The following is a 25,060-nucleotide window of genomic DNA, read 5'->3' on the forward strand; positions in this document are numbered from 1 at the left end:
CTGGGGTCACACCAATATAATAAAAGCGAAAATATTACCAAAGTTAATTTACAGTTTTAATGCTATACCAATTCAACCAAATCAAAGGTTTACTTGAGACAACTAGATAAATAACAAAATTTATTTGTAGAACAAAACATCTAGACAATGAAGGGAAAAGATGAAATGGAAACAGTATTCTTAGTGCTCAAACTATGTTTTTAAATGATTTTATTGATATTTTTTAGTATAAACATTTACAGATCATCCGCATTCTGTGAACTCTTGTAATAGAACAAATCAGTTAAATAAAACTAATAATTCAGTTACTTCATCTGAAAATGCTTGCCATAGGCTTTTTTTTTTAAATCAACATTAGTCTATTTCTCTACCTCCCATTTTCCCACTTCATTGGAAAACAAGAGAAGAGAAAAATAAAAATATGCATATTTGAGCAAAATAAATTCCTTCAGTGGCTGTATACAGAAATATATATGTCATTGTCTACCCTAAATCTATCACCTGTCTCAGATTGCTTGTTTCATCATCTGTCTTCTGGGGTGACAAATCGTCATTGTATTTATCATGGTTCATACAGCTTTCAAATTTGTTTGTTTTTGCTGTTTTCTTGTTGATGCATACGTTGTTCTCCTGGTTCTGCTTATTTCATTTTTAATCAATTGATATGTTTTCCATGTCTTTGAAATAATCTGTTTCGCCATTTCTTGTAGCACAGTAATATTCTATCACATTTATATACCATGACTTATTCAACCATTCTCAAACTATTCTAAAGCTGCTATCATCAAAACTATTCGGTCTTACTTAAACAATAGAGAAGTATATCAATAGAATAGACTAGATCATGGAATCAGAAAGAATGCAGCTCAATAATCCAGTGTTCGAAAAACTTGAATACATAAATTACTTAGGAAAGCATTCCTCAACTGACAAAAACTGCCAGGAAAACTGGAAAGCAGCCTAGTAAATATTAATCTTACACCACTACCTGATGCCATATTCCACAGTAAATTCAAAATTATATATGATCTTAATATTAAACAGACGATAAGTTTTTGCCAGGGCGTGTGATGCATTCTTAACCAAAGAATAGATACAATTAGAAAAAATAAAGTGGATAACTTTGATCAGATGAAACAGAAAAGTTTCTGAACAAAATTGAAGAAAGTGTTCAAATACGAAATATTTTTTCTACCTGATTTCTAAAATGATTTTGTATCCAAGATATGTAAACAACTAAGATTTTACATATCCACAAATATATTCACACACATCATACATACATGCACACCATGTAGACATAATCCAAAGAATATATAAACAGTTCATAAAAGAATAAAAATATCAATAATATAATAAATAATGTTTCAAATCACTAATAACAAGAGAAATGCAGAACAAAACAATCCTGAGGTTTCAACTTTTACCCTGTAAATTAGCAAAGATTATAAATGATGGTAATAGAGTTGGAAGGCAAGAGATCTGGTTTGGATTTTGGTTTTGGCTTCTGAGGTGACTTACGGTTCTGAAAGTAAGACCAATTTCTTTAACATACTTGGAAAAAAGTAGTGGAAGTTAAGAAAGTATACTATTTCTTACTCTTTGGGGTACTTTATTTTTTCTTTTCTTTTATTTTTTTGAGGCGGTTGCGGTTAAATGACTTGCCCAGTGTCACACAGCTAAGAAGTGTCTGAGGCTGGATTTAAACTCAAGTCCTCCTGACTTCAGGGTCAGTGCTCTATCTGCTGTGCCACCTATCTGCCTTCTTTGGGGTACTTTAATATTGCCAATTTTTACTTTGTATCTTGACAAAACCTGGGAAAACTGCACAGTAGTCTGTCAAGAACTAGGTATGGATCAATAACTCACACTTTATTCCATGATAAACTTCAAGTAATTATATAACCTAAATATAAAAGAGCAAATCATAAATTCTAAGAGCAAAAACAATACTACCTTTCAGATTTGTTTATAGACAAAAAGACTTTATGTATAAATGAGCTACAGGCGGGCTTGCTTAGCTGACATTTATTAAAGGTTTCCTTTGTGACAGTTAACTTGTTTTTATTCTAATGTTTACATTAGATTTGTTTATGTAGAAACTTTAAAAATTCTACATAATCCAAAATTTTCCATTCTATCTTGTGTGATCCATTAGATCTTGAGGGTAAGTCTGTTTTTACCTTTCTTTAATTCCCAGACATTTAACATATTACTCGTCGTGGAGGAAGCCTTTAATAAATACCGACTGAATAAGCAGCTAGACTATGCACATTTATGCTGAAGTTTGTTTTTTTTTTAATTGGGGTGATGGTGTGTTGGAGAGGTACAGTGGATAGAATGCTGGGCCTGGAAATCAAAGAAAGGCGAAAATATCCTCTGCCCTCAAGGTCTAATGGATCATACAAGATATAGTATAAAACTTTGATTATGTAAAATTTTTTAAACAAACAAATCTAATGTAAAAATTAGAAGAAAAACAAGTTAACTATCACAAAGGAAGCCTTTAATAAATGTTCTGGGTTTTTTTTTACCCCATTAATTAAAGAATTGTAAATTCAAAGGAAGAGTCAAAGTAAATTGAATGTCCTGGAATACATTTTTTTTTCTCTAGTTTTCTAGTTCAGATTGCCATATGTTGTGGCTCATGCCTACACAGACTTTGCTATCTGGGTGGCTAAAGCTGGATAAATTGAGCTTAAGAGTTCTGAATGGCAGTAGGGCTAAAGTTAATTAGGTGTCTGTACTAAATCTAACACCACCAACGTGGTCAGTCCCTGGAATCAGATTGGAGGGAGGAGTTTGGCCATCAGGCTGCCTGAGGAAGAGCAAGTCAACTCAGGCCAGGAATGCCTGTCAGTAGTGAGATCAGTGCCTGTGATTGGCTACTACTCTACCAGTCTGGGTGAGATAGAGACACCCAGCCTCTCAAAAAACAAGAACAAAATTATGAAAGGAAGAAAGAAATTGGAAATTGTTGACTATGTGGAAAGTATATACAGTTCCTTTTTAAAAAAAAAAGTTTTTATACTTCCTTGAAAATTCTTCAACTTAACCCTACTTTCCTCTTTTTAACCTCTATCCAACTTGTCTTTTGAAGCTGCTTCAAATAGTTACTCCAAAACAATTCAGAGCATAGACTGAAGTGATGTAGCATATTCAGTTTTCCATTCTTCTGAACCAGATTTTTTTTCCTTCTAAATACAGATTAATAAAGTGTACTCTACATACAAGATGAACAAGCAAAAGAATTTTAGTGAAGGTACTTCCTAATCCTCAAAAAGTCAAGGAGGGCTTCAAGCCCGTCTTGGACTTCACAACACTTCACAACTTTGTGGTAAAAGAAAATTTTTAAATAGAGTCTTTGGAATTAATTATTTCAAGCTTAAATGGAGTGTAGCTTTGTCTTTTAGGCAAGAAAGTTGTGCTATTTGATTGATACTTGGAAACTTTACCCATAGTTTACATTTGTGTAGGTGCATAAAATGAACTATACGTGTTGCAAATAGATGTTTGTTTCTCTGTGTGTTTCTTTAGAACTTATCCCTTGTAACGTTGTGCTAGCGTTGCCTGCAAGTGACTTTTTTTTTTTCTGTATAGCTTGCTGCTAATTGGTTCATCTAGGTGACTTATTTGGCTCATCTAGTGGAGAATTATTCCTAGAACCAAAAATAGTTTCAAAGGGACAAATATGCATGTTAATAATTTTCATATTCCAAAAGTTCTGTGAAAAGAAAATTAAATTTTGAGTGGAAAAAGTGTTTTATTCAGTCACCTATAAGTAAGATGTTTTTAGGTTCTTTCAATATAGGCTAAGGAATGATTCCAGAATTTGATTCAAATGAAATACTTAAAGTCTTGGGGAAAACTATCTAATATTTTGGTTAGAGAAAATTCTTATAGAATAATAGATGCATTAAAAGTAATGACCCTAAGCTTGATGTCAGCCAAGTAATGTCTAGTTTTAGTTATTTTTGAGTTTTACATTAATCAGACTTAAAAAGTTGTCTTATGGGCATACCTTTTGGTATTAAAATTTGTCATGTTACTTAGCTTTTCAATCTTTGTTATAGGGTTTTTTTAATGTTATAAAGTGAGATATTGCGTCAACATGAGTTTTCTTTTTGTATTCAGAAATAATTAACTGCACTTGAGACTACAAATTGATGGCTTTTATGTTTCTGAACATTGCAAACAAAAAGTTTTCTTTAGATCTTACTCTTCTTTGTCTATATCTTGGTGTATACCTGATGAGAGAAAAGAGACTTTTTACTACATGTGTGACAGTAGAAATCTGTTTTGGAAAACATTGAATATGCCTATCTGACTCTCAGTTCCTATGAGGGAATCACTGAATTCTTATAGAATTCCTTCAATTCAGCAATTCAATGGGGTGGAAAGACTGAAGGAGGAGGGAAGAAGGATTGGAATTGAGGGGACAGAAAGTGTGTGTGTATGTGTGTGTGTGTGTGTGTGTGTGCCAACTGTAAGTGGTTAAGACAGTGCATCTTTCCCTCTACTTACATACCAGTATGACATTCACCTTTTGGCATTATCACCACTCTACTCAACTTCTTTCTTTACATTGAGGACATCACCATCCTACTAGTCTCCCATGTTTATAACCTTGGCATTATTTTTGACTCCTTGCAGTTACGTGATGTATTCTATCCGTTGACATATTTTGCTGTTTCTGTCCTCACAAAATCTTTGCATATATCCCCTTCTAACTGCTCACACAACCTTAGATCAACCATCATCTCATGCCTGAACTCTTGCCATGACTTTAGTTGGTGTCACTGCCTGTTTTCTCTCCCAAATAAAGGTAGTCATTCACAGAACTAATAGTGATTATCCTTAAGTGCAATTTTGACCATGTTACTCTACTATTCAGGAAACTGATGGTTGTCAGTTACCTGTAATCTTAAACACATATCCTCATGTTTGAATTTTGAAGCCCTTCACATCCTCTTCCTCAACGTATCTTTCCAGACTTATTGTATGTCAGGAGTTTGTTCTAGGTACGTTGACCTTTCTGTTTCTTACCCTTGACACTCCACTTCCCACCTGTGTTCATGCTCAAAGTGCACTCCCTGCTCACCTACACCTCACAGAACCTTTTGCTTCGAAATTCAGCTCAGTACCACCTTATGCACAAAGCCTATCCCAAACTGCTAGTGACCCTAGAGGGTTCTAACTACTCTATTTTTTTACTCTATTTTTTTTTCTATGTTTATATTTATAATATATTACATGTATCAGAGATATGTTTTCTCTCCTGATAAAATGTAAACTCCTTGAGAGCAGAGATTGTTTAATTTTATCTTTGGATCCACAGTGACTGGCATGTAGGTGCTTAATAATGTGCATTTATTGGTTGATTGGTCAATGTTGTTTCTGCTGGTTTGAGAGGGTGCTAATGAAGATGTATTAGGCAGTGTAACAACCCAAACCTTTAATGAATCAATAAAGAGTTTTGGAGGCTAGGCACTGAGGATATAGCAACAAAAATTAAACATTTCCTGCCCTGAAGAAACCCACGTTCTTCTGTAGGGAAAAGCAATATATGTGCATAAAAATGTGTACAGAAAATGTAAAAGTAAATACAAGAGAATGAGGGTGGGTAAGTATAGCAATTGGGCATCGTCAGGTAATGCCTCAGGTACGGGAAAGTGTTTGATCTGAGATTTGAAGGATTGTAAAGAGTCTAAAAGGCAAAAATGAGGAGGGAATATAGTCTGAGCATGGATCAGTCTGTGCAAAGACATGGAAAGATGGAATGTTTTGAGTGAACAGCATCTGAAAGGTCAATTTAACTAGAATGTAAAGTATATGAATGGCAGCAATGCACAACTGAACTTGAAAAGGTGGTTGGAGCCAGGTTGTGCTGGCTTTGAATGATAAGCTTGCTTTTGTATTTTGTTCATAGAGGTAGTAGGGAGTCTATAGAGTTTGAATAGGAAAATGATATTGTCAGACCTATGTTTTAGGAAAATCACTTTTGCAACTTCGTGAAGGATGGATCAAAGAAGATTTGAGGCAGAGAGACTGATTAGGAGGCTATTACAGTAATCTAGGTGAGAGGTGATGAAGGCCTGAAGTAGGTTGGTGCTATGTGAGTGGAGAGAAAGGGATGTATGTAATAGATGTTATGGAGATAGAACTGATAAGATGAGGCAGCTAATTGGATATGTGGTATGAGGAAAGGTAAGGAGTAAAGAAAGTCATAGGGTATGAAACTAAGTTAGAAGGTGGTACCCTTGATGGAAATAGGGAAGTTTAGAAGACATTTTGAGTATAAGGTGATGAGTTCTTTTTTGAACATTTTGAATCCATAATGCATCTGATATGAAATGACTAATAAGCAGTTGGTGATGTGGAACTGAGGCTTAGGAGAAAGACTAGATGTGTAGATAATCGTTTCTCTTTGATACAAATGCATTTTCATAACTGGAAATCCTTAGCTAAAATAAGTTATAATAAGGTTACCATAGGATAGTTGTGGGTTTGTTCCTCTTGTTTGTAGAGAGAATGTTATATCGCCTCCTAATAGAACTTGAAGTAAAAAGTTGGTTAAACTCTCATTTCTCCTGGTATGTCATAATGTCCAGTCCAAAAATATGGCTTGATATAAATGCTGTTCTTTTTTCAAAGGCAAGGTGTGAGTGTGTGTGTGTGTGTGTGTGTGTGTGTGTGTGTGTGTGTGTTGGGCAGGGGATCACAGTGTATGTGCAAAGTCTGAATTTGATCAGAAAATCCAGGGCAATTTGACTTTATTTCTTATAGGTCTGGGTTTAGAGAACTAGGAATGATACTAGGAAGGAAATTTTATAGGGCAACATGAATTTACTCTGACTTAGGCAGATTTTTTTTTTCCTCGCTCTCATCCCCATTTCTGCATTATGACAAATAGCAAAACTTTTACAGTATCTCTTTTTAGCCCCATGTATACATTTACAGCCTTTGTTTTATGTGCTTCTTTCTCTTCTCCCTAGTTCAGGCCTTCATTGTCCCACACTTGGGCCAGCAGTAGCCTGCTGGTCAATTTCCGTGCCTCAAGTCCTTTCCCAATCCAGTACATTCTTCATGCTGCTGTCAGATTGCTCTTAAGAGCACATTTGACCATGTTACATTGCCTTCCTCCCTTCCATCCCCTTCAACTAACCTTATTGCCTCCAGGATCAAATATAAAATGATGTTTGTCTTCCCCTCTCCCATAAACTTGAATTATCTGATCCGGCAACACTGGCCTCCTTGCTGTTACTGGGTGCTCCATCTTGCAACTCAGTACTTCATCATGTGAGGCCTGGAACTTTCTCCTTTCTCTTTGCTGCCTCCCAACTTCCCTGGCTTCCCTTTAAGTCTCCCCCTGTAAGAAGTCTTTTCTAATTCCCCTTAGCAATAGTACCTTCCCTCTGTTAATTGTTTTCAATTTATCTGCTATACATCTTGTTGGTACATAGATGTTTGTCTGTTGTTTCCCCCATTTCAGTGAGCTGCTCAGAGCAAGGTATTATCTTTCACCTTTCTTTGTATCTGTAGCACTTAGCATAGTGTTTTGCACATATTAGCCACGTGACAAATGATTAGTGACTGACAGACTAGTGTTATTTTAAGTTTATTTTTATTTTTTGAAATTAAGCAAAAAACATTGTCAAAATTAGCTCATTTCTGTGGATATGACATTTGTAGTCCTATAAAGATTTGTAGTGTGATATTTTCCAGCTGGCTTATGTTTATCACGTGAATCTTATTAGACCACGTAACTTATATTCAGTTTTTCAGTGTACATATTATCTCAAGTACTTTTTGCCACAAAAGATGTTTATTATACTGTCCTGTCACTGACGAAATTACAAATGCAAAATGGAATCTGACCCTACTTTGCCTTTTTTACATTATTACATTTTGTACTGTATTGGCCCGGCCAGACTGGCATTTTTGATGTTTTTCACACATGGATAAGTCCTCAGTCTCCGTGATTTTGCTTTGACTCTCCCCATGCCAGTAAATCACTCCATCTTCACATTTGCACTTAGAATCCCAGGTTTTCTTCATGACTCAGTTCAAATGCCATCTTCTACATGAGGTCTTTCTTGGGCTAGTATCTTCCCTACTGGGGTTACTTTGTATCTGTTTCATATCTTTTTTACATACGTGTATACATGTATATATATATGTGTGTGTGTGTGTGCACATGTGCACGCATGCACACACACACACTTATTGCCTGCCCATCACAATGTAAGCTCCTTTGAGGGCAAGGCCTGTTTTATCTTTTTATTGTCAGAATCAAGCATACATGAAGTCTTTAATGAATGTTTGTTGATTAGTTGATTTGGAATAAGAGGGAGTAAGGGTGTTTAGGTTTTGTCTTGGCCATATTAGTTATTTAGCTATGAACTTTATCCACTATGCTGTGCTGCCTCTCAGTGCAAATATAAAATAATATTAATACATTTGAACAAATCTTTTCAATGTTGCAATTGCATAGCATCTTCAGATAATGTCTTAAAGGTATCCTTATGCTTACGGTTTTCTAATTGCTTTTCCTAGATAACTTTTACTTTATGGTTTCTTTGTTATATGTATCAGTTGTCTTCCAATTTTGTGTAACATTTCCCCATCTTTTTTTTTGTCTTGCCTATGTAATTGGTCATGATAATATATACCAATATTTTGAAAGAATATTTTTCTCTGCCATTTTAGTTGTTAGACATTTCTGTCTCAAAGGCATTGTAATGTGCAATATGATTGCCTTTCAATCATGATTTAATCAATGGTAGCCATAGACGTATTATTGATAAGTGGTATATTTATTAAAATTTGAATGTATGCAAATTTCTCATCATAACCTTGAGATGCACAACCTCCGGATTATCTGAAAAACACAAACTTTTTATAAGGAAGTTATTTTGGAAGTTGCTTAGGATCCAAAACTAAACCCATCTTGTGCCAAATGCTTTTCTGTAATAAATGGTTTTACTGATGTGTTTTTACTGCTGTTAAACTTTAGAAAAGAAAAAATACCAAAAAGTCTCAAATCAAGGGTTCTTAACTTGGAGCCTTGAAATTTGTATTTCAAAAATATTTTGATAACTATTTCAAAGCAATTGGTTTTTTCCCTGTATTTTTATTTTATGCATTAAAATATTATTCTGAGGAGTCTGTAGGCTTCACCAGAATGCCCAGGGGGCCTGTGACAAAGAAAAGGTTAAGAACCTTCTATACTTTATAGAATGCAAGCACCTTTTGTCTCTGGTTTGTGTTTGTTAGATTTGATTTTCAAAGGACTTTAGCAAGCTTAACTTCTTAAATCTTCTCAAAGTAGTGTGAAATGACAGCCTCCCAAAAAAAAGCCTGATAAAATTTTGAATTACATTAAGATGAGTATATTATCCATGAATAAGAAGATAATAGATACACTAACTACTGTGCCCTGGTCAGAACACTTTTGGAATATTATAATAACTTATAGGGCCCAGATTTTAGAACGAATATTGCCAATTTAAAGAAAATTCGGAATATTGAATTTTTTTTTCCCATCAAGGAAAAATGAAATACAACCTGCTCTTGTTTCTGTTCAATTTTAGATATAGATTTTTTTCTTTCTACAGTTCCTTTCCGAGTATGTTGACTATAAAAAAGTTTTATCTCCTAATAGTAGGAATCTCTGTTTTTGGAAAGACAAGAAAACTGGATATGGGAATATTATCTGTGTTTCTATAAGCTCTAGGTTAGAACTGATAGTTGTGAAAGTACCTAGAGTTGGTTTAAAAAAAAAAAACCGTAACACAGACTTATTTGTTTGATGGAATAAAAACATGAATCAGTAGTAACTATGAAAATTAGTGTCGCAGAATTACTGTTTAAATGAAAAGAACCTCAAAAACAATTTGAAAAAATTGAAGAATGTGTTGAATAGAAGATACAGAAATGTTTCTCAATGATACATACAGATTTAGACAGAAATAAAAGTCATGCCTCAAGTGATTACAAAAATTCAGATGTTACAGTTGTGATTTTTGAGCAAAGTAGAACAAAGAGGTAACATTAACATAATTAAATGAGATTAATGAAATTATTTTTTTTTCTAATCTCTTATATGCTAACACAATCCTAAATGCTGGGAATAAAATGCTGTCCCTGCCCTCAAGGAGATTACATTCTAATAGGGAGAGAGAACACATTTAGTGGAATGTGGGCCAGGGAACATCAGTTTGTTATGCAAAGTTACAGGGATGTTATAGTGGTGTAGAATGATATTCCCCTTTGATGAACAATAACAGGAAAGATGGAAGGTAGGAAGGAAGGAGAGAGAGTAGAGGAAACAAGCATTTATTAGGTGTCTATGTTCCAGGCACTATGCTAAGTACTTTACAAATATTATCTCATTTAATCCTTACAACTCTATGAGATAGGTGCTTTTTTATTCCCATTTTACAGTTGAGATAACTGAGGCAGATTGAGGCTAAATGACTTGCCCAGGGTCACATAGTTAATAAATGTCTGAGGCTGGATTTAAACTCAGTTCTTCCTGCCTCCATGCCCAACCCTCTCTCTACTGTGCCACCTAGATGCCTCTACAGAGTTGATTTGATCATGGTTTCAGTATTTGAGGGGCATGGTTGAGTAAAGATACATTACACAGTGGCAAAGTGGCTGATGAGATGATCAGGGAGTAGGAAACAAATTAAAGCATAATTAGGCCTGCCTGAAATAGTGGACCAGGTGAGGCACACAACAATTAGGGAAAGAGTCCCACGTTGTGTGTTACAGAGTTGAAAAAGTTAAAACTTCCTGGGAATGGCAGAAACCAGCATCATGCTCCAAGATACCAAAGGCCATTCGGTAGTAACCAAATGAATTCACATGGATCTGTGATTACTGAATTTGCTGATGAAGCATATTGTAACTTACCCACGCTTTCCTATTTTATGTGACTTTTTCCTTGACTCTCATAAGTTCACCACTGGGGCCCTTCCTCAAATCATAATATTATGAGGATATGAGTGGAGCATTTGATTTTTCCACCTGTTATCCTTTACCTTTGCCATGTAACCAGCCCATCTTCTTTTCCTTTCTTAGATTTCCTCTTAGCATCCTTTACTTCAGTTCTTCCCTGTTCCACATTTGTTATATGGTTCCATCCTTGTTCACATCCACCCAGCACTCCTCTGTTGCCCTCTTGAGGTTCATATTTTTAATTCTTCAAGTGCTATTTGTCTTCCAGGTATCACAATCATACAACTCTGATAAGGTGTTGGTATTAAAAACTTTTGTTTCTGAAGTGGTCATTCAAGGGATCCGTCATCTTGAGGTCATTCAAGGAACTTTGCAATTTCCTGAAGGCTCTTCCCTCTCCTGTTTAGTTTTAAACCCAATTCATTGTCAATTTGTACTGTCTGTCCCAGATATCCTGATGCATAGGCTCTAAAAATTGTCCATGTATCTGTATGCTGTAATCTGGGCAGTAGGCAGTTTTCTGGGGTTTTATAGAACTAACACAGTGTCATCTACAAATAAGAGTATTAAGTGCAATTCACCATCCATATGGAATCCTTCATCTTGAACTCTTCACTGAACACATTTGGTGAGCATTTATGGCATTGATTCACTTGAGGTGTATGATCAGAAGATCATTGAAAAAAGATTATTTCTGTTATATCTTTTAAGGCATCTTGAATAATTTTGATGCATCAATGAGACACAACTTGTTTGAAAATTTATGGCTGTATGTTGCTTAACTCAATCAAAAATTTTTTAAAAAAATAATCAATGGACAGCTATTAAGTGTCTAGGTGGGATTTGATCAGATATCTTTTGTAAAAACTGACTCGTTTCTATAATACCCTTATCAAGAATGCACTCAATGCATGTGTAGATAGTTCTCTGAATGACAGTAAATATATATTAAATATACATTTGTTAAATATTTTTTAAAATATACACATATTAAATATAAATTCATGGAATGGAATGGAAAGTAAGTAGATAAAGAGAAAGTTAACTGAAATGCAAAAATAATAATAAGGACTTAATAGTAACTTATTTTGATTCTTCCTTAGATCTGGAGAAGGGTAACAGAAAATTAAATGAAGGAAGTTAAGGACTTGAATGGAATGTTGAAAAACAGGAGTTCCTACATATGGAGAAAAAATATTCATGGGACCTTTGTAAAAATTGCTCATAGTCTAGCATAGAGAGGTCAAACATGAGGCTTATAGCAACACTCCTGGGTACAGCCTTGAACCAGATGAAAATCTGATTGGGAAATATTTAACAAAATGATTACTCAAAAAAAAAAAACCCACACACAACACAGTATTACATTTTAAACCATCTCTAGACTTGGCCAGGGGAATACTAATATCAGAATGTCTACATTCAAAACCCACTCCTGATTATTACTTTGACCTTGGACAAGTTACTTGATCTCCCTGGACTTTGGTTTCTTCCTTTCAAAAATGAGGTTAACTAGATGTTCTCTGAGGGTCCCTCTAATTTTAGATCTATCATCCTGCAAGCCTGTATATAAAGCATAAAGAGATTTCTGGAGGGGGGCGGAAATCCATAGACTCGGATTCAAAAGTCAATTTTTAAAAACAAATACTTCTTATGGTCTATAAACACCTTTCTGCATTGATTTATGAGTTATGTGCTAGAGTATGGTTTGACTTTTGCCTAGTCCTTTCTTGAAAATTATATTTATGAACTCTTCTTGTATTCCTTTTTTTGGGGAATGGGGGGTGGGTAGAAATGCCTCCTGTTGAAGGGCTGTTAACATTAACAATTTATGTGTGAAAAAATCTTGCTTGTCTCAGTGTATTGTTTTGCTTTGCAGGGGTCACTTTTTGGCTTTTTGGAATATCTTTATGTTCTTTAATTTTTTGTAGTAATGATATAACCCTAAATTATTTGGTTGAAGATTCTTCAAAGTTGAAAAACTTCTTGCTGTTTTCCTTAAGCTTGGTATTCAAATTTTTTAATTTGTCATATTCTTATGGGAGACCTGTGACTTTTAAATATCTGTGCATCACCTCTTCAAAGAGGATTTTTTTTTGGCACATTAAGAAATTAATGTCTTTCATAATTTTGTCTCTTGCTTTTTGCTTTTGAATTTTCTTCTGCATTTTTGAATTCTGCACTGGGGAGAGACTTGAGGCAAGGAGACCAATTAGGCTGTTGCAATAATGTAGTTAAGATGAATGCTTGAACTAAGATGCTTTTCTGTATGAGTGCAGAGAAGGGATCAATACAAAAGATGTTGTAAAATTATAAACAGCAAGATTTGACAACTGAATGGATATGTGGGGTCAGGGGAGAGTGGGGAGTTGAGGATAATGCTGAGATTATGAAGCTGGAAAACTGGATTGATGCTGATGCCTTTGGTTGGTGGGGACTCAAAAGTAGGGGTGTGTGGTGAGGTGAGGAAGCCAACAAATTCCATTGTGGACATGTTGAATTGAAATGCCTCCCTGGTAGCCAATTTAAGATATCTAATAGTTACGTTAGGACAAAGCTGAGGGGAGATAGTGGGGCTGGGTAATAGATCTGGGAGTCATCTGCATAGAAATCATAGTTAAACCTGTAAGAGCTAATAAGGTTATTGAGGGAATGTGTAGAGAGAGAATAGAAGAAGGCCTACTACAGAACCTTGTGAAACACCCAGTCAGAGGACTTGGTATAGATGAGTTAACCAAGGACACTGAAGCAGCTATCACACAGGGAGGAAGGAGACAAAAGTCATAAAAATCCATGTAAGCGAGTATGTAGGATTAGGAAGTGATAGATAATGTCAAATGCGGCTGAGGCTGAGAAAATGCATCAAATTAGGCAATTAAGAAATTGTTGGTTGCTCTGAAAAGAGCAAACAAAAGGCTAATCAAGACAATTGCTTCAGCTGAGAAGCAGGGTAGACAATATACCCATACGCATCTTTGACATTTTTATGTAAGACTATCCAAAACCAGAAACAATAAATAGAAGGAAAAAGGATATAGCAAATTTTAAAAACTAAATACATTGGCATTAACCTTCCAAGAGTTGTATAGGATTTTTATGTTTAAATGGGGCAAGTATAATAAAGTAGATAATAATATAAAATTTATCTACAGGATTAATGTGATACCAATCAAAATACTAATGGAATGCTTTGTAGAACTAGACAAAATAGTTTTAAAAATCAATAAAAGAACAAAAGGTAAAAAAAAACAAAAAATCAAGGGAAATTTTTAAAAAAGAGAGAAAGGCAGATGGAACTTTGTGACATTGTGTGATAAATTGGTAAATATCACAATTATTTGTCACAGATCAATGGTATAGATTATATAAGAACCAAATGTACACTACAAACTAATAAATGCACAGTAGATGGAGCTTCATGAGTGAGGCATGGAAAGAAGGCATGTTTGACTAAACTTGAAAGTGGAAAAGAGAACAGTGTATAAATATGGTGAGAAAGGTAACTTGGGGCAAGACTTTTAAAAACTAAAGAGGAGAGAGTTGATTATATTTGATTCTAAAGGCAATAGAGAGTCTCAATAAAGAAGTTGGAGAGTGACATGGGCATAACTGCACTTTAGGAAAATCACTGTCTTTGGCTGTTGTGTGGAAGATGTATTGAAATGAGAAATTTGAAGTAGAGAGACCAGTTAGGAGGCTATTGCAGTAGTTCAGCTGATGAGAGCCTGAACTAGGGTGGGATGTTGATTGTGTGGGGAGAAGAGAATTGGTGTGAAAGATACTGGGAATGTAAAAATAACAAGATTTCACAACTGATTTTATATTTTGGTTTGAAAGTAAGACATTGCAAAGTTGTGAACTTTGATGAGTTCAGTAAACCCCAACAGACAAATTACTGGGGTATTCAACAAAATCTGTTGGGAAAATTGTAAATTACTTTTGCAGAAAATGGTGATTGGCAATCTAAATACGAAAAGTCATACTATCCAAAAATAATCGAAGGCAATAGCTTTCATTGTGAAAAAGGAAAGAGTTTTAAACTAATCTCTTATTTAGCCGCATAGAGAAGACATAACGAAAAGAGACGGTTTTGATTTTATGAAAATTTATCTATAGATACAGATACATGCACAAATAAAAGCAGTGCATCCAGAGAAAGAAAAAAGTGAGCAATAGTTTTTCAGTTAAGCATCTCTGATAAAAACTAGTTACTCCAAGAAAATTACAAAGTCATAAGAGTAAGAGTCATTCTCCAATAGATAAGTTGTCCAAAGATAGGAAATTTTCAAAAGAAACACAGCTAAAGAAATTAAGATTAAAACAACTCTGAGGTATCACCTGAAATCCATCAAAATATCAAAGGTGGTAAAAGATCATTTGGTGCTCATGAAAACTGTCTGTAAATTTATTGCTTGTGACACTGAATTCAACCATTTTAGAAATTTATGTGAGTTCCTACAGGATAGCTAGAGTTATATTCATAATATTCTTTGTATCAGGAATAAAGACTCTATCTGTGCAGCACTATTTATAGCAGTCCTGTTTGTGACAGCAAAAAAAACTGAAAGTAAGCTATGTAGCCAATGATTGGAAGAGGCTAAATAAATAGTTTTCCCTTCTACGTTGTTGGGGTTGGGGACGGAGAGCCCGTGATCTGGAGAATCCATATAAAATTTTTTGGCCCTCCTTTTGTATCAGAGAAGAATTTTTAAAAAAAAATTTTTTTCTCTTATGAAATGTTTACAGTACCATATTGTAAAATTTAGGTTAAGTATTTGGTTATGGGCAATTATACAATCCTACACATCTATTTTATACATTTCTGAGTTTTTAAACTTTTTCTGTGTTGTCTGCTGGCCTTTATATGTGGTCTGCAACTTCCACAAAACATCCCTAAAATTCCAGTTTAATTTTTTATGCTGACCCACAACATATTGAAACCACAGTGGGGAAAATTGTGATGCAGAAGGGTTAACTGTATACTTAAATATAGTGGAATGTTATTACATTTTAATGAATGATTATGTTGAAGAATACAATAAAATACCAGGAAACTGATAAGTGAAGGAGAGTGAAAAAATAGAACTAAAAGAATATACATTGAGGACTACTGCTTTGTAAAAGACATCAAAAGATTTCCAGAACTGATAGTAAATACAGTGCTCAACACTGGTGTTAACTTCAGTTTTTATACTATCTTCTTTTCTTTTAGCATCAAGTAACTGAAGGGTACAGGCATATAGCCAGTCATTCATAACCATTTAAAAAAATACTATTTTGTTTAATTTTTTTTTTACAGAGTTTGAGATGGTTTTGTTTTGCTTATTCTGTATTAATTTATCTTAAACATGTATGTATATGTATGTCTATGTGTATTTATTTGGATAAGAAACTTGTAACAAATTATTTTAAGTTCATGTTGTCTTTACACCCTTTTATTTCATTATTATGTTAACTTTAATAAGTTTACATGAAATTATTTTAAAATGTAATAACATTATGCTGACAAATTACATTTTTATTATACTTCACATCCAGAGAAATCGGTCCTTAAAAACATGAATTCTTGACAAATTTAACAACTTAATATCATGATGATAAATGAGTAGATAGTTTGTTGAGGTATATTTGCTTCAGAGCTAAATCAGTTTAATGAAGAGTAATTTTCATGATGTACTTATGTATGCTCATAAATACATATATGACTTGCAAATATACTTTGAAGAAAAAGTGCAGTTTGTTAGGAGGCTGGCGTAGCATCATTGGTGGTCTGGGGCCAGCTCCAGAAGGGGAGTTCCAAAGCTGAATGGCCTAGTTTCTTCAGGGCATTTAGCCTTTCAGGGTGTGGGTTCATAAGTTTCAGCAGTAGCAGGGCATGGTAGGAATGTGTTTCAAGAGTCTGGAGCTAGGTAGAGACAGTAGATTCTCAATAACAAGAGTCCTCTGGTGTGAGTTTCAGAGCTGAGTGTCATTATCTCCTCCAGGTCTCTGAAGGTTTGGTTCAAAGGATACTCCAACAAGTGATATCATAATCATAATAATAGAAATAACTAGCATTTACATAGCACTTTAAGGTGTATAAAATGTTGAACATATATTCTCTCATTTGATTCTATCTTCATAACAACCCTGTGAAGTGGAGTCTATTATTTTCCCCATTTTGCAGATCAGGAAACTGAAGCTGAAAGAGGTTGTGATTTGCCCAAAGTCACACAGCTTGGAAGTGACTGAGGCAGAATTCAAATTCAGATCTTCTGGACTCCTAAGTCCAGCACTCTATCCACTCTGCCACCTAGCTGCTTAACTAGGCATGGCAGGAAGATGACCATGGGTACAGGATTTAACTTTGATTTTTCAGAAATTCTGCCAGAATATTTTACTTATAAAATGTTCTTACTTATCTATTAATTAGTGCTCTGTTCACCACAAGAAAAGTCACAAATAATTTTTTTAAGCTGAAATATTTTTAAAAAGTAAATACAACTATTTTTGCAGGTACCTTGTGATCTATAATCCTTATGAACAAGAGCGTCACTCTGTGGTTTCAGTCTATGTGAGTTCATCAAAAGTTAAACTCCTCACAGATTCAGGAAAACCTGTCTTAATTCAAATTAGTGCTGTTTGGGAGGGACCCAATACAATTTCAAATGAGGCATATCAGGTATGTTACTTGTTTGTACCTCTCTCATACACTTATATTCTGTTTTGTTTTATTATTACTTTCAGGTGTATCGTATCTCCCCTACTATATTGTAAGCTCCTCAAGAGCCAAGATTGTGGAATTTTAAATCTTTGTGTGATTTGTTGCCTAGAAACAGTGTCTTATGTAATTGATGATTAATAAATATTTCAGTTTACCTTGTTACATTAAACACAATGTAGTCAGTATTATGTACTATTGGCTACATTTGGTTTGTATGTGTAAATAATTGAAATTATTAGTTACTATGCATGATATGGTTAAAATTAAAACTACTATCAATTCACATGTGATCTATAGTGTCATGTTTTATTGTCTTGGTTTCCCAGAAAAGTGTTATAGACTTTTCAGTTCTTAGTATTGTGGGTCTTAGTAATTCATGTAGTCTATTTTCAATATTTCTGGATAATTTTAATGCAGCTTTTACAATAAGGTTTAATGAATTAGAAAAGAAAGCCTTCTTAAACTGCTAAAATCACAAAAGATATAAGCTATATAATATAAACATTTCTGAGAATTTCATTAAGTAATCCATTTTAAATGATGTTCCAAATTTAACCCTACAGATTGAATTTTTAGTCTGGGATTTACTTAATTGGAATTATATTAATTTGAAAGGGAATTAGCAGAGTGGTCTGATATAAACTTATAGGAAACTCACCAAAGAGTATATACTTCATGCTCACACAATTAAGTGTATCACCTTTATTTTACAAATCTAGAGCATGTTAGGAACTTGTGGAATCAATATTTTTTTTAAAAAAGAAATTTTTATCTTTAATTCATTCATTTAACGTTCAGCACATTTACTAAGCATCTACAATGTTCAAAGAACTAGATTATCTTTGTATCTCTGTTGCCAACGTTTACTAATCCTTTGCTAGAAGAATGCCATTAGAAAAGTATTTAGAAATAGCCACATAATGCTTGCATATTTGATCGTAGCATCATAGTTTTAGAAAGAACCTTTGAGGTCTTTGGGTCGAGCTTTCTCCTTACAAATGAAGAAGTTGAAGTCTGGAGAGGGTTGTATGTCTTAACCTAAGTCACACAACTAGTAAGTGTGGGTTTTGAGCCTAGGTTTTTCTAACTTTAAGTCCAGTAGGCTCTCAGCATGCTGACTCTGATGTCTAATATTAAAATCTTATATGTCTCCTTAGGATTTGGAGTTTTACCCTAGGTTGTCCAGGCAAATTCCCTCAGGAATAGATTTGCTCCATATAGTGTTTAAAATTTTTATTATAGAGAGGATATTTTTCCCTCATTAATAACAATTGATAGTTGATTGAATTCCTTAACTGTTTTTCCCTCCACATTCAACAGATTTCCTTTGTAGCCCATCTGCTGCCGTTAAGTATGAAAATATACCAGCTTTCGGAATCAGAGGACTCAGAGTTACACATAGCTACTTATACGATCTATAATATGGAAGCAAGTTCTGGAACAATTTTCAAGATAAAAGAAATGAAATTCAATACAGATGACATAACTATAGAGAACTCATATATAAAACTTGATTTTAGTGGATCTGGATTAATGGAGGTATGTAAAAATAAGTATGATCACTTATCATTAGTGCTTATCATATGCAAAAAAATTACAATATGCAGGAGCCACCTCGCCTCCCTCCCACCCCCCATTCCCCAACCCAGTATATATTGGGAGCCTTATAGAATTTACAGAAGTTACTGGGAGAGAGTCTAGATGGACACTAGTCCCTTGATACTGTAAATTTCCTAAACTAGTCCCCTACTCTTGTATTTTTTCCATGCTATGGAATGACAGTGGCTCTTGTGAAGGCAATTAATATCCTTTCATACTGATCCAACAGGAATCTTTGAAGTTTGCCATAACTAAGTTGTTTGCTTCCTTGTGGTTTTATATTTTCCTTAAATAGGAAATTGAGATAGTGAGATTATTTGTACTTAGAATTTGTGGCAGTTTGGTTGTTAATATTTACAAATGGGGAATTTTCTATCCTTAGAAAATGACTAATAAAGAGGATGGTAAAATCCATGAAGTCAAAGTGGAATTTACATGGTATGGAACCAGAAATGGTAGAGACAAGAGTGGTGCTTATCTTTTCTTACCTGATGGAGAAGCCAAGGTATGTTCTCAATGCTTAAGCACCCCAATACTTTTGGAAGGTTAAGGAATGAGAAAGAAAATTCTTCTAACCTAGGAAAAGAGGTTTGATTCGATGTATAGACCTGAAACTGGAGTCATAAGATCTTGCATTTGAATCTTGATGGTATTGCTTAGTGCCTGTTATATACTATGTAACCATGAGTGTGTCACAACCTCTAATTTCTTTATGAGGAAAAAGAGGGTTGGATAAAATCACCTCTAAAGTCCATTCCAGTGCTTAACTCTGTTATCCCGTAGTCCCATTTATTAATCTTTTCACCATATATTGACTTAAGTTTTGGGCCATATGTTATGTCAGTTTACTTAACCATTTATAATGGAAAACAAGAGTAAATGAAATTTGGAAAATTGATGGAGTTAATGACATAATTTTCTAATTTTTCCCCAATTTTTCAGAATAAAATTCAGTTCAAATTTTACAGTTATCAAAAAAATTTTTACAGTTAACACATTGTCCTCATAAATAGAAATAGTACGGACTGTATGCGATTCTCTGCATGTGATTTTATGTTTATGTGTACACATATTCATGCATTTTGGGTCTAAGCTAGCATTTGGTTATTCATTGACTCATTTGTAGATTTTCTAGGTTCCATGCATTTCTTCTTTCAATCTCCTGCTTCCCATCTTTTAACAATTTGTCTTTTCATTGACACCTATACCATACAATCCAAAGATGATGAAAGAAAATAATCATTTTCTAATTCTTTTGTATTTATTTATCTTTTAGATCTCACTCCTTAAAATGAATATTACTTTGTTTTCATTTGAATTCTATAATTTATTCACTAGGTCTATAATTTTGTCTCTATTTGATTCATAGTATGTTTCTTGAGTAAATGAGAAATTTCTAAATACTATGATGTAGAATAGAGATTTGAATAGTAAAAAGTACTATTGAATATTTGAAAGGGCATGAGGGATAAGAAGAAAAAGAGCAATATTTATACTCCAAAGTCTCTGGAAAATAGAATATGAATGAACCTTAGTAAAAGTTCAGATGCAGAAGCATTACTAAAATGTGTAATAAATTTTAAGTGGTAGCATTAATATTGTCTTAATAGTTGCTTTATGTAGTTGGTGTGTGGTTAGAAAAATAGATATTTTTTTCTTAATCAAGTGTTGGTTTCACTCTATATTTTAAAATTACCCATAAAACAACACTATGATTAATTTTTTTTTAGTTATTTAGTCTTTAACTTAAATGTCAAATTGAAAATCTTATACACAAGCCTTCTAGTATGACCAGAGATGACAGCGAGCTTGCTTTGTTCTATACTTGAATGCAATAAAAGTAAATAGCTTCCTTGAGATAACCTCAGGATGGAGACCTTGAAAGCCCCAGGTGCAAGAGTAATTCCTGACCAGTGTGGTGCCAGTCAGCCATAGTGCTCTGACCTGGGCAACCCAGGACCCTGTTACTCTGTCCTGAGACACCAGAGAAGACCCTAAATATTCCAGCCTCTGAACCTCAAAGGTCCAGAGGAATCCTAACACAAGGGATAGGAAACACTTGTGTCAGCACAAGAGGCTAAAGGATACAGAGAAGGACCATGCACTGAACCTCACTCAAAAGCACAATAGAGATTATAGACTGACTCTGGCATAAAATCTCAGTCCAGGAAGTAAAACTAGAGAGATGAATATATCAAGGAAAATATCATCGAATATCAAAAATTATTGCAAGTCTAACTCCATAACAACTGGAAGCAGAGATTCAAAGAAAAGACTTTTCCACAAGTACTATATGAATACCTAGAATAAATGAATAAAGAGATTATGAAATGAAATCAAAGCTCCTAAGGAAAGAATGTGAAAGAGAATAAGTAGCTTAGAAGAGAAAACAGTAGAACTTAACCAAGAAATAAATTTTCTAAGAACTGGAAGAGACCAAAAGAAAAAATAAATGACTCTATGAAACAGCAAAAAAATGTTAGGGGGGGAAAAACACAAAAGATTAAAAAAAAATAGAAGAAAATGTAAGCTGATTTTTTTTAATGACCTGGAAAACAGGTCAAGGAGAGATAAATTAAAATTCAGATAGCTTAGACCCAGAGAGCAAAGCAAATATAGGGGAAAAAAATACACTGATTATCTCCTGAAAGGAATCTTAACATGAAAAGTCCCAGGAATGTCACACTCAAAATCTAGAGCTCCCAAATCAAAGGAAAAAAATACCATATAAATCCAGAGACCAATTTAAGTAATGAGTAACTACAGTCAAGATCACACAAGACCTAGCAACTTCTACTGAAAATGAAAGGTGATCTTGTAAAACACTATTCCTAAAGGCAAAAGAGAAAAGCCTACTACCAGTAATAATTACTCTGCGAATTTGAGTGTAATTTTACAGGGGAGAAAGTGAATCTTTAATGGAATAGAAGATTTTCAAAGCATTTCTGATAAAAAGATCAGAGTTGAATAGGAACTTTGAAATACAAATACAAGAGTTCAGAGAAACCCAGAAAGGTAAATGTATTTGAGCAATTGGAATAAAACTATATGATGATGTAGTGCTAACTTTCTAATGGAGGAGAAGAAAGTAAGTGTCCCTTAAAACAGTAACTTCTTAAAACAACATTGAAGAGATTAAATAAGAAAACAGAGGTCCTAGGGAGTGGATTGGTTCTGTTCTGAGGGTTTGAAGAGGGGAAAGAAAAAAGGATGAAAGGAATACACTGTTAGAAAGGAGGAAGGTGATGGGGCTTGCCTTTTATCTTAATTAGCATGAATGGAAAGAAAATACAAACATGGAAGAAAGAGTGAGGGAAGTGCGTCTCAGATGAATAAACTTCACTCTTAACCTGAAGTGAACAAAAGAAGGTTGAATACACACAGTTTTGTGTAGCTGTATATCCAGTTCCATAAGAAAATAAGTGGAGATGACAGTCATGGAGAGGGCATTAAGAGGAAAGATAATATTGTGGAAGAAAGGATTACAAAGACAGCACACTTCCTGATCCTGAAGGATTATTAAAAGGAGGAACAGTAGAAAGAAAAATAACTAAAATCTAAAGGACTGCCTTATATTGCCTCTTAGACAGTTGGGGAATGGCTGAACAAATCAATGTAATGTGCTATTGTTGACTCTTATGAAATTATGAAAGAGACAATTATAGAGAATCCTTGGCAGTATGAACTGATTGGGAGTGAAGCAAATAATCAAGAACAGTTTATACAAAGACAACATTGTAAAGTGAAATTACTCTGAAGATACCTCTTATCAAGGCACTGACCAGCCATGTCTCCAGAGTTCCTATGATGAATCTTGCCATCTCCTCTCTGAAAGAGCGGTAGCAATTTCTCTGTAGAGAAAGTATAGAATTGAGAGAGAGAGAGAGAGTATGTGTGTATATCTATGTGATTATTTTATGTATGTGTGAATATTTTAAAACAAGCAACATAAAATGGAGGTTTATGGTTTCATATAGAGTCTTCTGTTTTTGTAAATTTAAAGGAAGTAAAGCCTTGTACAACTTTCAGTTTGGTATTTTTTTTCCCAAGTAAAGAGATAACTTTTCTCTAAAGGAATGTAAAGCTTGACTATGTAGGGTAGATTGTAGTGGTTCCGAGTCTTTTTGATGTAATGTACTTCCAGCCTCCATTCTCACTCTGCTAAAATTTATCCTTCATACCACTACCAGAGTACTCTTTTTAATGAACAGTAGAAGAGGAGACAAAGTAGTATATTGAGAAAATACATAGGATATAATCCATGACTGGAATAGGATACTGAAAAAGTACATATTATTGATAAGTAACAGGATGGGGAAAAATGGAGGCAGGAGAATGGTGTAAATGTAAAGTTCACCTAGGGAAATATACTTATGTCCGGAAATTTAGGTACTTTAGGGTGGAATCGTAGTTGAGAGCATGTAAGTCAAGATCAGTGGAGCAGAAATGAAGTGGATCATATTACACCCCACTTAAATAAAAAGAAGACATAGATGAGGACTTCAGGAAACAGATCCCATATATAGCATGGAGGCCTAGTGTAGTAGTAGTCTTTGAGAGCAGGGACTTTTTTTTTTTTTTTTTTTTGCTTGTTTTCTTTATGTCCCCAGCATCATAGCACAGTGATTGGCACATAGTAAAGACTTAAATGCTTGTTGTCTGACTAATGGACTAGTGATGGAATATATAAAATATCCAGACATCTGCTGGCTTTCTACCATAGCAAAGCATCTAATTATTTCTTTATTGCCTAAATGATAATTTTATACTTAAAAAAGGTAACAGAACCAACAAGGGGAAATTTATTCTTTGCATGATCCTTCTAGCAAGTAGGAACTGGTTGCTTTAGTGAAAATCCTGGGAACTTGGAAATAACTATTTACTCCACTTTAAAATTTGGGATAAAGAAGGTGAAAAAAGCCTGACATAGTTATATTTACCTAAGAATTGGAGATAATAGATTTCAAAGGGTTCAGAAAAAGGCTAAGTTACCTAAAATTCTACAAATGAATTCAACCTAGGAAAGATACAAAGCTCCCCAGAAATGAAATTTAGAAGACTGTAAGGAAAAGGAAGACATAAGAGACCAATGTGAGTTTCACAAGGGAGTCACAATTTTGAAGAAGAGGAAGAGGGAACAGCATTAGAAACCAAAGTAAATGGATGGGGAACTCATCACCAACTTTGGTTTTTAAAAAGATGTCTACAGAAGATGGAAGCAAGAGCAGATTAACAGAAGGAATCCAAAAGTATAATAATAATATTGAAAATAATATTAACATTTATAAATATAATTTCATTTATCCACAAAACAACCCTATGAGGTTGATTCCATTATTATCAACATTTGACATATAAGGGAACTGAAGCACAGAGGGTCACAACTGCACGTAAATGTCTGAGATTGGATTTGAACTTGGGTCTTCTTGATTCCAAGTCCAGCATTCTAACCAATGTGCCATCTAGCTTTCATTCATTTTAAAAAAATAATAGTGTCAGAATTACCAAGGCTCAGAATAAACTGAAACTGAATAAAACTAAAGATAGCGCAGATTATTTTTTAAAAGCTGTTTTGGGGCAGCTAGGTGGCGCAGTGAATAGAATACTGGCCCTGGAGTCAGGAGGACCTGAGTTCAAATATGACCTCAGACATTAGTTGTGTGACCATGGGCAAGTCACTTAATACCAATTGCTATCTCTCTCCCCACTCCCCCAAGAAATAAAAAAAAAAAAAAAAAAAGCTATTTTGCAGTTCAAGGAGAGAGAACAAAAGGGGAAATATAGGACTGATGC

General features: G+C 34.3%; 1 protein-coding gene across 1 annotated transcript in view; it reads left to right on the plus strand.

Annotated features, from left to right (window-relative positions):
• The window catches only part of MAN2A1 (mannosidase alpha class 2A member 1), a 200,723-nt gene that overhangs the window by 130,959 nt on the left and 44,704 nt on the right, over window positions 1–25,060 (plus strand). Inside the window, exons 13-15 of the mRNA XM_027869175.1 lie at window positions 17,461–17,626; window positions 18,989–19,207; window positions 19,650–19,772. Of these exons, the coding sequence (XP_027724976.1) occupies window positions 17,461–17,626; window positions 18,989–19,207; window positions 19,650–19,772 (508 nt within the window). The remainder of the gene's footprint in view (window positions 1–17,460; window positions 17,627–18,988; window positions 19,208–19,649; window positions 19,773–25,060) is intronic.

This window comes from Vombatus ursinus, unplaced genomic scaffold (assembly GCF_900497805.2).
Source record: "Vombatus ursinus unplaced genomic scaffold, bare-nosed wombat genome assembly UNPS02014792.1, whole genome shotgun sequence".
NCBI lineage: Eukaryota > Metazoa > Chordata > Mammalia > Diprotodontia > Vombatidae > Vombatus > Vombatus ursinus.